Source organism: Miniopterus schreibersii (assembly GCF_964146895.1).
Source record: "Miniopterus schreibersii genome assembly, chromosome: X".
In the NCBI taxonomy this organism is placed as follows: Eukaryota; Metazoa; Chordata; class Mammalia; order Chiroptera; family Miniopteridae; genus Miniopterus; species Miniopterus schreibersii.
Window position 1 is genome coordinate 82,735,378 of NC_138104.1, and position 12,743 is coordinate 82,748,120.

A 12,743-nucleotide genomic window follows, 5' to 3' on the forward strand; every position below is an offset into this window, starting at 1 on the left:
ATATCTTGAAGACTGTTTTCCTTATAACAACTTATTTAAATCCTCATTTCAGTATTAGGATTAGATTTGGCCAAGAAATATAGAAATAGAAGTAGTGGCTTAAACAAGACAGCAGTTTATTTCTGGCTTTTGAAAATAACATCCAGAGGTAAGGCATCCATGGCAATCAGAAACCGAGGCTCCTTCTCTCTTGTTGCTTTGCTGTTCACAACACATTGCTGCCACCTCATTATCCAACATGGTTACTAAAGCACCAGCCAACCCATATCATTCCATTCAACAAGAAGGAGAAAAGAACAAAGTTACTCTGTCATCCTTTAAAGATGTCTCCTAGAAGTCATACATGACAGTTTTGCCTTCAGGTCATTGGTTAAAACTTTTTCACATGGTCACTCCTAGCTGCAAGGGAAGTTGAGAAGTATAGTTTTTATTTGGGTGAACAAGTTCCCAGCTAAAAATTGAAGGAACAAGGGGAGAACAGATTGAGAAACAAGGAGTCTTTTGAACACAATTTACTCATCTGTAAAATGAGAAGAACATTAATACTTGCTTCATAAGATCCATGTGAGAAAAAATGAGATAACGCATGACGTTTGTACCAGTCATAGTGATAATGACTTTCTTCTTCCTTTGAAGAAAGTATTCAAAATAAGTATGCACCTAGTGGTAGTTCATTGCTATTACTATTATGCCTATGATGTAATATTCCCATTTTGCAAAAGAGAAAACTAAGAATCCAAGAAGCTAATTAAATCGCCCAGGAAACACAGAACAAACTGGCAGAACTGCGGCTAAATTCCAGATTCATTGACTCTAAATTCAGGCTTGCTTTCACTGCTGAGTGCCAACTTTCCTTCTGCCTCACCTCGCTATAATCACCTCTCTTATTATAGCCCTCATGTTCACCAAGACAGCATTTAATATGCTTTTCTCCATTGAAAAATGCTTTTATGCAGCATCATAGCACTAACTCATCAGCATTCCATGAGAGCTAGGTGTACTAGGTACCAGTGGTGAAGGCATTACTAATCAAAAGGGGCTGCACAACTGGATCTCTCATACATTGTCAATAAGAGGGTAAATTATATAATCACAGTGGAAACCTCTTTGAAAGTTGCTTATAAAATTAGATATATACCTGTCTTATAAACCAACAATTCCACTCCTAGTATTTATCAAAAAAGGCTTGAACTAGAATGTTATTTATAACTTTAGTCATAATAACTAAAAGAAATAAATTTAAAAATGGAAACAATGTCCATTAACAGGAAAATAAATAAACAAGTTGTGGCAATTTATAAAATGGAATACTACTCAGTAATAAAAAGGCGTGAACTACTGACTTATAAAAAAGCATGGGTGAATCTCAGAAATATTATGTTGAGTGAAAGAAGCAAACCCAAAAAGTACATACTGTATGATTCAATTTATATGAAATTCAATAACAGGCAAAACTAATTTATGGGAATAGAAATAAGAATAGTGGTTGTCTGTGTTGTGTGGGAGAGGAGGGTGATTGGAAAGGAACATGAGGAACTTTAGGGTGATGGTGATGTTCTGTACCTTTACTGATGTATTGATTACATGGATGTATGCATTTGTCAAACTTAACAAACTAGCCCTGGTTGATGTGACTCGGTTGGTTGGAGCATCGTTTTGTACACCAAAAGGCAGTGTGTTCAACTCCGGGTCAGGGCTCATATCCAGGTTGTGGATTCAGTTCCAGGTAGGGGAGTTCGGAAGGCAACTGATAGATTCTTTCATATTGATGTTTCTCTCTCTCTCTCACTTCCTCTCTCTAAAATCAATAAAGAAAAAAAAATAAACTTAACAAACTATATATTTTAAATCTGTGCATTTTATTGCATGTAATTATATCTCAATAAAAACAGAAAATAATGAGATGGGGCTGCAGAAATAGATGCTGTACATAAAGATCACAAAATATTTTTAGAAGCGAAAAAAGAATTAAAAATGAAGGTAAAGCAGAACAGGTCTAAGTTCTTAACCACAAAAGGCATAATAAATGATGCTGTTATATTTGAAGCAAGCCCTTTTAGTAATACAATGCCAGCAACATAGTGTTTATTTATGCAGAGCTACTATCACCAAGATTAGAGCTTAAAAGAAAAATAAGTCTCTTTCACAAAAGAAGATAAAAAAGAAAACCTTTTGAAACAGTTTTCAACAAGTTGTGCTTGAAATTCTGTATTTTAGCCAGCCCAAAGGCAATGAACAGATTAAGTGCCAGGAGTATACAACTTTTTTGTTTTCCAGCCATATGCTAGAGCCGAGTCTTTTAGTTTCCTATTGCTTCTTTAACAAATTCCCACAAACTTGGTGGCTTAAAACAATGTAAATTTATTAATTTACAATTCTGGATGTCAGAAGTCTAAATGTGTCTCACTGGGCTAAAATCAAGGTGTTGGCAGGGCTCTATACCTTTTGGAGGCTCCAGGGAGAATGTTTCCTTGTTTTTTCCAGCTTCTAGAGGCTACCTATGTTTTTTGGTTCACAGACATCTTCATCTTCAAAGCCAGAAAAGGCAAATTGAATCTTTCTCATGCTACATCACTCTGACTCTGACTTTCTGCCTCCTACTTCCATTTTTAAAAACCCTTGTGATTACATTGGGCCTATCTGGATAATCTGGATAATTTCTCCATCTGAAGGTCAGGTGATTAGCAACCTTAATTCCAGCTGCAACTTTAATTACCCCTTGCCATGTAAGGCAATATATTCACAGGTTCCAAGGATTAAGACACAGAAATCTTTGGAGGACCATTACTCTACCTAGATTCTGAGCTTTAACAGAACAGTAAAATGTTACTTATAGCATCTCTCTAATCATTCTTCAATTCTAATCCTATTCTCTACATCCACCATCACATGAATGTTTCCAGAGGTTTCAAGTATATTATAAGCTATTTGTTACTCAGGTAAATATGATAAAATAGATCCTGTTCCACAGATTACATCTTACTTTCAGTTGTTTTCACTTAGTTCTTCAATCTTCTGAAATGGGAAAGGTCTCTTTTAATTACCCATTTACTATTTTTGCACACAAGTTTGAAATTTGGGCAGGGCTTTGTGGGAACTGCTTGTCTCTGCTTCACTTGGTGTCAGCTGGAGTGGCTTGAAGGCTAGGAGCTACAATCAATGAAAACTCTCTCACATGTTTGGAGTTGAGGCTGGCTGTTAGCTGAGACCTTAGTGGGGCTGTTAGCTGGAATACCTACATGTCACTTCTCCATGTGGTCTGGACTTCCTCACAGCATTGCATCTGGGTTCCAAGCACAAGCATCTTAAGAGACAGTCATGGATCTCATACAAGAGGAAGATGTATCACTTTTTATGGCCTGATCTTGGAAGTGGTGGCCACATTTATTTTCTCAAAGAAGCCATAAAACCCCACCTAAATTCAAGATGAAGAGACACAGATTCTACCTCTTGGTGTAAGGTGGCAATGTTGTGGAAGAGCATGTAGGACCAGAAATAACTTTGCAAACTTTTTAAGAATATACAATTTGCCACAGCTTCTCTGTAAGTTTTTAATTTCTTCTTTTCATTTTAAGTCTCCTCTTTCTTCCATTCTAGTTTTCTGCGTTACAGAATTTCCCCCTTGGTCTTTTTTTGTTCCACACTCCTTCTGCCTCAAAATCAGGCCAACCCTGAGTTGGCAAACAATACTTTCATAAGGTGATGGAAAAGGACTATAGTATGTCCACAGAGGAATGCCTAATTGCTGGAATCAGGAATTATTCAACCATCTTGGGCTGGTAAAAATGGCAATATCATAGGCTTCAACCTAATATTTGCTGCCTTTCTAGTCAGATAAAAAGGCACCACAACCTGCTATCAGAAGAAAATTATTACCTTTCCACAGCTCAGGTTCCCAATGGGTGGGAGTGTCCCAAAATGTACTTTGCCTTTCTCCACAACTTCCCTTATCATGAAGACCCAGGGACACTTGGGTGACATTTGGTAAATTTGGAATAACTGAATTACTCAAGCCTCTTTTGGTACCTCCCTTTTTCCAGTCTGGCTGCAGGGAGTGGGCCTTTTCTTCTGCTCCCAAACCCACTGGAGGGAAAGGGCTACTGGTTTCTGACAACTCTCCCAGCCCCCAGCACCTGAATTAAACATCTAAATTTCTGGCACTTCCTCCTTCAAGCATTTAGGCTATGAAGGAATTATCAACAAGTACTTATCGCACAGAAACTAAATTATACCCCCAAAGCATCCATGAGTTACAAGCTGCAATGTCAATTACATGCCACCAAATACTACATCTTGTTTTGAATGACTAAAGTACACTAACTACACTCCTTGCATTCTACACATAGTTTGGCTACTATGGAACATGTGGGTGTTCTTTCACAATGTGTATGTTTTGTTTTTTAAGAAAGCAGGGCTTAAAATTAATATCACATTGTAATCAACTGGAAAATGTTAAAGACTGGTCAGAACAAACAATGTAGTACTTTCGTTTTCATCTTTCCTTGACTACCAAACAGGAACTCTTCTCAATTAGATGTCTGTTAAGAAGGAAAAAAAATGCCATTATCCAAGGACACATCAAGTTCTGTCAGGTATTTCAACATGATGGAAAAGTAGTCAGGTTTTAATTGGCCTTATTGAGCTCACCCACAAGCTACAACATTCTTTACCTCAGCAGTGTGGTATTCAAAAGGGAGGAAAAAAAAACTACAAAGTTAGTTTCTACCTTTGAAAACATCAAATGAATCATGTTCAGTTTCATCCTGTTAACTGAGTGCTGGTTGATAAAAGTGCACATATCAACACTAGTTCGATTGGTATTGAAAAGTAAAATAGGTTCTAAAAAATGCCCCACCCCCAACATTGTTTATTTAGCTTGTTAAAATAAAAAACTGAGCTCTAAGTTTCGTTAGTATTTTCTCAGTCTTTGTATCTGTGTTAGAAAGCATTTTCTCTAGACAGTTCAAGGTCAAAAGATTACTATCTAACTTTGTTTTCAACTAAATTATAAGAACTTTTTCCAATCAAAATTCTTACCAGTTTGAGATTATTGAAGTTGGGTACACCAGCAGATAAATTTCCAAAACTGCTTGGGAAAGTGTTCTGAAATAACAAAGAACTAATAAAATATGAGAACAAGAATAGGACATTATGAAAAAAATGCTCCTCTTAAAAATAGAGAATGCCCAAACAGGAAAGGCTGATGAGATAGTTGTGGTTTTAGTAGGCCTTATTTAAACAGATGCACAACTATTATTTTTATGCTCCAACTTGACCAAGAATTTTGATGCTAAAAAGAAAACAGCCAACAATAATTAAAAAAAAAAAAAAAAAAAAAAAACGATGAAAGAAAATTTGAGGAGGTGAAACCTTCATGGGTTTTATAGAAGATGTATTTGTTTGGGTCTTCATTATCATCACCACCATTCAAGCACTAAATAGAAAACAGCTGGAAAAGCTCTGTGTACAGATGTGGTTTTCCTTTTTCTTGGCCAACACTTCATTAATTAACTGACATACTTTCAGTGGAGCACAGAGACTCCTGAGGACTGTGGGAAATAGGGAGAAAACCCATGGAATCCTCATTTGCCAATACTGGACAAGACCATAAAATAAAGTTTGAGCTGCTTTCACCTCTTAATTCCTTTCTACAGGTTTTCAAACCTTTTGTTCATTCTAAAACCCAGAGATTCCTCCAGTCTACACTCTGCTCCCTTAAGGCTCCCTTATCTCTCTACCCAAACTCCATCCTTGGGCAACTCATTTTTCCTGTCCAAGCCTTGTACACCATCCAAGCATGTCCACCATCAGGAGGATAATCTCAGGGCAAATGCCTATGAAGTCCCTGGAATGGGCTCAGGGCCATTTAGATAGGGAACTCTGGTGACCCAGGTCTAGAAGTAGGGGCAGAAGCTCTGGATCTTCCTTTGGCTCTGAAGACTCCTTGAACTATAGGGAGTCACAAAGCCTCACAGGAGTCAACATGGGGGCTCTCTAAAGTGGGGAGGCAGGGTAGGAGCCCTGGTTGCATGACGTAAAGGATGGTACTGTTTTCTATATAAAAAAATGATTATTGGTAGTAAACTATTGTAATCTCCACCACTTATCAGAAAGTTCTACACAGTTCCAAATGAACTAACTGGAAGCCTAATAAAGTATTTAGAGTAACGCAAGAATAACCTTTAAATTTCCCTGAATTATTAATAAAATTGGACACAACCTTAAAAGAAAAAATAATTTTAAGTTTAAATTATGTTGCTAATTAAAATAATTTAGTCTGATCAGAAACTACATAAAGTTTGAAATTTTAAAAAGACTAATACTTTCAAGAGACCAATCCAATAGTCTACATGATTGAAGTTTTCATGAGTTCCTGATCCAGATTTTTTTTATTTGGGGTAAAATTTTCTTATTGGGGATAAAAATTGCCTCTACAGTTTTAAAGAAAACATTGCTTTTGTCATTACTTGGTAAAAAAAAACTCTTAAAAATAAATCACATAAGAATGTAATGGTATAAATGTATTAGATGTCCCATTAAAAAATAATTACCGTTTTTTAGAAAAGGTTGTATGATATAAGATTGGAACCCTCACTCTACCACAACTGTGTCCAATTTGCAAACATCTGAGAACCACAGAAGAGGAGAGGGGGACTGGTGGGGGGCAGGGAGAGGAGAAAGGGAGACACTCTTTCCCAAATGATTTTGTTCAGCAACAAAAAATAAGAAGAAATGCTGAGGCAAATGAACTGACAATAACTTTTTTTTTATTTGTTTAAAAAAACTAGTTAGACTAGTTTTCAAGTTGGTCCAAAGAATAATAACCCCAGCTGCCATGACATGCTCTCTAACAATTGGGTTCAGGTTCAGAGAAAGAGTAAATTAGACCAGACCACTAAGGCACACTGTGTGAATGTAAAACATGAAACAGCCAATGTGAGCAAAGCAGAAAGCTGTTTGAGGGGCCAAAACAGACCTCAGAGGCTTTGGTGTGAGGTTTTGATGTAGAAAATTCTTATCAAACGTAAATACCTGTTTGTTAATCATATGCAATCTAAGCTGTTTCTTTTTGCCCAATTCCTCTGTCTGTGCCTTCTCTTTAGTTACAAACTGTCTCAGGGATGAACACTGTCAGATGACCAGGATCTCTAAGAGCTCTTTGGGGAGGTACCACACAATGTTTGTAACTTTTTTTAAAGTTTATTTTTATTGTTGACAGTATTACAAATGTCCCCTATCCCCTTCCTTCCCACACTTACCCCTCTCCCCAACCCCCACCCCAACCCAGGCTCTCCCCACACTGTGGTCTGTCTCTGGGCTATGCACATATGCATATAAATTCTTTGGTTAATCTTTTCCTGTCCCTGCCACCTCCCTCCCCTCTGACTGCTCCATGCTTCCCTTCAGGACTTATTTTGTTCATGTTTGTACTTTTTTAATACATAAGGTACTTTGAGCTCCCTGAAAAAAGACCTTTTGAAAATATAAAGTCCCTTGTCATTTTTCCTAAGAAGTTAAGCAAAATTTTAAATTGCTTGAGAGGTTCTAACAGGTGAATTTGTTGGTGATTTTTTCAGTTTTATTTCAGAAATGGATCTTGAATAAAATCGTAGTTACTATCAGTGGAATAGTACTTATTGGGCCTGGAAAATCTTATTGGTTCATTAAAAAAATCCAATCCTTTTTAATAGTGATCATCATTACTCCTAGGTTAGAATCAAAATTCTATTCATATTTAAAAACACTCTTATGTAGTGTAACATTTTCAGAAATAAAATTAACATTGATAACTATTCGTAGTTTATTTTTGCTATCAACATGTACTTTTCTGTATTTCATACACCACAGGAATATTCTGAAAACAGCTTGCAATTGGCATCTTATAAAATTCTTCCTGTTATCTGCCCAAACTTTGACTTTTTGGTTTTAATTCAGGCTCTCCTTTGGGACTTTGAGAAAGGAAATAGTTTACCTGTTGTTTCATGTCTGTAATTGAAATTATGCTTTTCCCTAAAATGGACATATTGTACCATGCTTCATATATCACTGGAGAAGTCAAGGGGGTCAATGGAGACATGAACATTTAGATAGAGCAAGAGAGACTCTTGTAAAGCTTAGTTCCTAAAGAAACTTTGAGTCTCAGACAGACTATATATCATCTCATTTAATTCTCACTGTAACTCCATGAAATAAACATTATAGTCATTATCATACCTAATTTAAGATGTAGCAATAAGCCTGGATGCTAAAATACTTGTAATTAAGAAGTAGGAAGAAGAGGATTTGAACATACACTTTCTGGCTCCAACGTCTTGGTGTTTCTTTCTTTGTGGCTTCTGTAATTTCCTTATTTGCATTTTTTTTTTTTTTTTGCTTGCACTTTGATATTTTAAAAGGGATACAAAGCAATAAGCTCTATACATTACCTTTGGTGCTGCTCAACTTATCTTTATATTTAATGATTGACTTTCTCTGGCAACAGCAGGCACTTAGTCTTGACACTTCCTTATTTTTTCACTGCCGCCAAAAGCTGATAATACACTTGAACTGCTCACACCAGAAAAGTGTTTTGCTTTAAAAAAAACCCTGCAATGTTATATGTATATTAAATTCAAGCTCCATGAACTTAAAGAAGTCTCATGACTGCTAGTTTGAAAACTGAAGTTGATCTAACACATATTCCTCTAAACAAATAATAAAATAAAGAAAACACAGAGCAATGTATTTCACCCATCCCACCATTCCGGGAAAGCATCATAATGTCATCTAAGTTTTCCCTTCCTAAGAGCCCTACTGCAGCCTTGACCAGATCTGTTCACAATTGCAGACCGGCTCACTGAAAACTGGAAGCATTGTGTACACTGCTTAACAAACCTTAGCACTTCTTTGAAAACTAGTGAGATACCAAAGCACAGGTTATCACACACTTAAGTATCTCTTAAGACCAACATAAAACTTTTGTAAACAAAGACCTGCAAGGTGAGTGCACTAATTTGGCTGGTGTTTTTTTTCTAATTCTTCACTCCTTAGTAGTCGAGAGAAATTTCCACCTTAAAGTAAGTTTTTATGTCTCAAAACACTTCTTTGAGATTGAAGTTCTTAAAAACAGCAAAACGTTAATTATGTACTCCAATAAACTGGTCAACTTTTTTTGAAAGTACAATATATATACCTTTCTAAATACTTCAAATATTTGTGAACTTTATGTTGAGGTGTATGGGCCTACCTTAGTACTGAATAAGAAATAAAAAATTTGGAAGTAAGTTTTGTCCACAGTTGCTTCCCAAATAAATCTGAATACTTACAGAGATGATTATCCACCATCTTGAAATACAGAAAGAAAATAAAATTTGCTAAGAAAAAATCAATTAAATTTATTTTTATTTAACTACTAAGTCATTCATTGATGGATTAAAGAGCAACAAACTTTTATCGAGTTTCATTAACACATTTGACGTTTTTATTTTTTAGAATATAGTCTACATCTGGATTTAAAAAGTTTTAAATAAATTTAAGACATATAATAACAGTGGAACTCTTCATCATTCTATGAACAACACATATAGAACGTCAGTTGGTTCCATTTCAGACAAGTCCACTTTCTCATAATAATGTTATTATTTCCACTGGTTGAGTGGCAAGCTTCATACAAGCTGGCACAATGCCAACTTACACTCACTGGGGTAGGGACAGGGGTGGCGTGAAAGATGTGGGTAGAGTGTCATAGGACAACTATACTGTGTAACAGAAAATCATTAATAAACTAGTACCGGTTACCCACAGACAGTGCTATTTGTGCGCTTATCACAATGGAATCGCCCAAGTTTCAGAGCAAGGAGATTCGAAATACTTAAGAAAGGGCCACTGTTACCAAAAGAAATAGTGCAAACAGGAAAACTGATGCAATCCTAGCAACGTTGCGGCCTCCACCAGCCCCAGAGCGGGGAGGCGGGAGGCTGCAGCGTGCCCCGCCTTCCCCAGCACCAGCTCCTCTGGGCGGCGCTCCCAAGTGTGGCAACCCAGAGCCGCGCCCTGGCATGGCCCCTTCTGGGCCCTCCTCCGCCGGAAAGAACAGAAAAGAAACTCCAGGAAAGGCACAGGCTGAATGCAGGGCGTCAGCCCAATTCCATCCCCACCCAGGTAGAACACAGCCCCCCTCCACCCCACCGTCCCCCGGAAGGAAAGGAGGTCCTTTACCTTCTCCCGCCGCCACTTTCTCTTCTTTTCTCCCAAAAGAGACCCCCTCTTGCATGCAGCCCTGCCGCACATCCTTCACTTACTCAGACCCCCAACTTTGCAGTTGGCCCATCTCGCCCTACAGCCAGAAAGAAAACAGCTTTGAGTAAAGAAAAGGTGAGAGATGGGGCAGGGAAGGGTGCTGGGCAGCTGCGGGCCGACCCTCCTCAGTGGCCCCAATTGCTGAAGCCAATCTCCTGCTTGTATCTGTTGGTGAGGATGTTGGCTTTGCGCGTGAGTTTGGAGAGCACAGTGTGCAGCCCGCGCAGGTGGTAGTGAAACTGCTGTTCCAGGTCCTCCTCACCGGCGTCCGCGCCCTCCAAGTGGCTCAGGTCCACCAGGATGTCCTTGGACTTCCAGGTGCTGCTCTCCTCGCTTCCCGCCGGCGGTGGCGGCTGGTGCAGGACCCCCCACTCGATGTCGTTGCGGATGGACTTGAGCAGCATGTAGTGGCTGTACATGTCCCGGGAGGGCGCGAAAAAGCTGCCGTTGGCGCTGCCGGCGCCAGCGGCCGGAGGTGTGCGCTCCTCCAGACAGCCGCCACTGCCGCTTACCTCCACGCCGACATCGTTGTCCAGCCCGGGCTCAGCCAGGGGCACGTCTCGCAGCAGGCTGGGCACCATTACCGTCTGGTCCATGTTGTTCACGGCACCAATGAAGCGGTTCATGGCGTTAAAGAGCGAGTGCTTCTGGTTATAGGTGTCACAGATTTGCATCATGGTGGCCGCGGGTACAGGAGCACAGGATAGCCGGCTGAGGCGAGGGTGCCTGCCTTCAGGAGCTCTTGGAAACCTGCGCTGGGGGCCTGGCTATAGCCGGAGCGGCGGGATTCCCAGCTCCTCCTCCGCCTACTCACAGCCCGGCCCTGAGGGATGCGCAGCTTCTCCTAGCTTTGGCGTCCGGAAGCTCGCGATGGCGGCGCGTGGTCGGTGTGTGGAGCCCTGACCTGGCTGGGAGACGGGGGACGAAAGAGAAGATTATTCACTCTGCTAGGAAGCCCAGTGTCCCCACCCTCGCGCACCTCCCTCCACGATTACTGCTCTCCTAGGACTGGACCGGGCTGTCCCACCTTCTCGCCCAGCAAGGGTCGTGGAGAGAAGGAATGGGTGCTCCCTACTCCCTCCTTTCTCCGAAAAGCCAAGTCCAAGCACCTACGATAACCGGGGCAGAGATGGGGTAAGGGCACCCACCTCCTCTTTCGCCTCGAGATCCCCTGCTGCTGAGTAGCTCAACCTTCTGGTTGCTTGTGGCCGCTGCTTGTGGGCGCTGCTGTGGTCAGTGATCGGACTGTGACTAAAGGCAGTGGTGGTGGCGTCAGCCCCCTACCCATCCCAGGTGCTCAATTTATAGAGCCCGGGAAAGGTGTCGCCTACGCTCAGGGCCACCCCCGGTGTCTCCTCCTCCCGCCTCCCGGCAGAGCCGAGATAAAAGTCCCGAGCCAGGATGACCGGGAGTAACACTCTCCTGGCCCTTTCTACAGCAGGGCGGAGCCCGCTGGGCCAGCTCCGCCTCTCGCCTGATACCCGGGTGGAGGGAGGGCGTAGTGGCGGGGCAAGGCTGGAACAGCCGCACCCCACCAGCGCGAGAGCAGAGGAGGCCAGCTAGGGGAGGGCCGGGCACTGTGCAGGTAAAGAAAGCGCTAACGTCCTGACCAGCAAGAGGGAGGGCTGGCTTGCGGGGGTTGGGTGGGCCTTGCCCGCGCTCTGGTTACAGAGTGAGCCGCTCAATATTAGCTACAGCCCGGAAACTACTGTTCTGGTTTATTATTAGCTTTTGGGGAATAGGGACCCGCAGCAGCCGCAACTCTATCCCGGGACTCTTATGTAAGAAGGGTGGCTGGGCATGTCGGGTGCACGTGGGCTCTTAGTGCTTCCGTTGTGGCCCTTGCCTTGGCCAGCTGCTGGGGGAGGGGAGCCTCCTTGTGAGGTCTCTCGCAGTCTTTCTTGTAACAGTTGCTGCCAGGAATGAAGAGTGACCCACCATCGGATCTGCGCATTTTTCTCCATAAGATCAAACATGGCAGTGGGAAGAAGTAACGAAATTCCTGGCTTTTTTCCAAGTCCTGCTACTCAGTGATGCTGGAGAGCCCCAGTACAAAGAGCCAAGAGAGGGTGACAGTAGTTAAGCCTGGTGTTGGGTCTTTCATCATTTAACAGAAACGTAGGAAGGTGTCCAATGATATTTTGAGGGGGAGGGCTTGAAGTGTTCCTTTCCAAAAATAGTTCTTAAAACGCAAGGTCATTTAATAGGGCCTTAATAAGCTATGAACCATATTGCTGCATTTAACTTTTAAGAACCTTGCACCTTAAATTACACTTTGAGATTCCAAACCACAGTCTGTTTTCTTTTTCGTTTTATCATCTCACTTCCCTTACCATGTCCTCCTTCTGCCAGTGTTCTCCAACAGTCCTACAAATAATTCAACAAGATTCAAGTTCCTAATTTCAAATCGTTTTTCTCTAAAACCTTTCAGGAGTGTTTTCAGTACAGCGTTTCCTTGCAGAACA

The 12,743-nt window shown here is 41.0% G+C and overlaps 1 protein-coding gene across 3 annotated transcripts; it reads right to left on the reverse strand.

Annotated features, from left to right (window-relative positions):
• Positions 1-8,372: 8,372 nt before the first annotated feature.
• On the reverse strand, positions 8,373-11,712 carry MID1IP1 (MID1 interacting protein 1). Of its 3 annotated transcripts, XM_081126329.1 has the most exons (3): positions 11,427-11,698; positions 10,541-11,186; positions 8,373-10,315 (listed from the first exon to the last, which is right to left on the reverse strand). In XM_081126329.1, exons 2-3 carry the CDS (start codon positions 10,953-10,955, stop codon positions 10,281-10,283), a joined length of 450 nt encoding a protein of 149 aa, XP_080982455.1. In that variant the 5' UTR covers positions 10,956-11,186; positions 11,427-11,698; the 3' UTR covers positions 8,373-10,280. The 3 variants fall into 3 exon arrangements, with proteins under 3 accessions (XP_080982455.1, XP_080982454.1, XP_080982453.1); XM_081126328.1 differs by having other exon boundaries at positions 8,373-11,186; positions 11,427-11,712; XM_081126327.1 differs by having other exon boundaries at positions 8,379-11,182; positions 11,427-11,696.
• Positions 11,713-12,743: the final 1,031 nt, after the last annotated feature.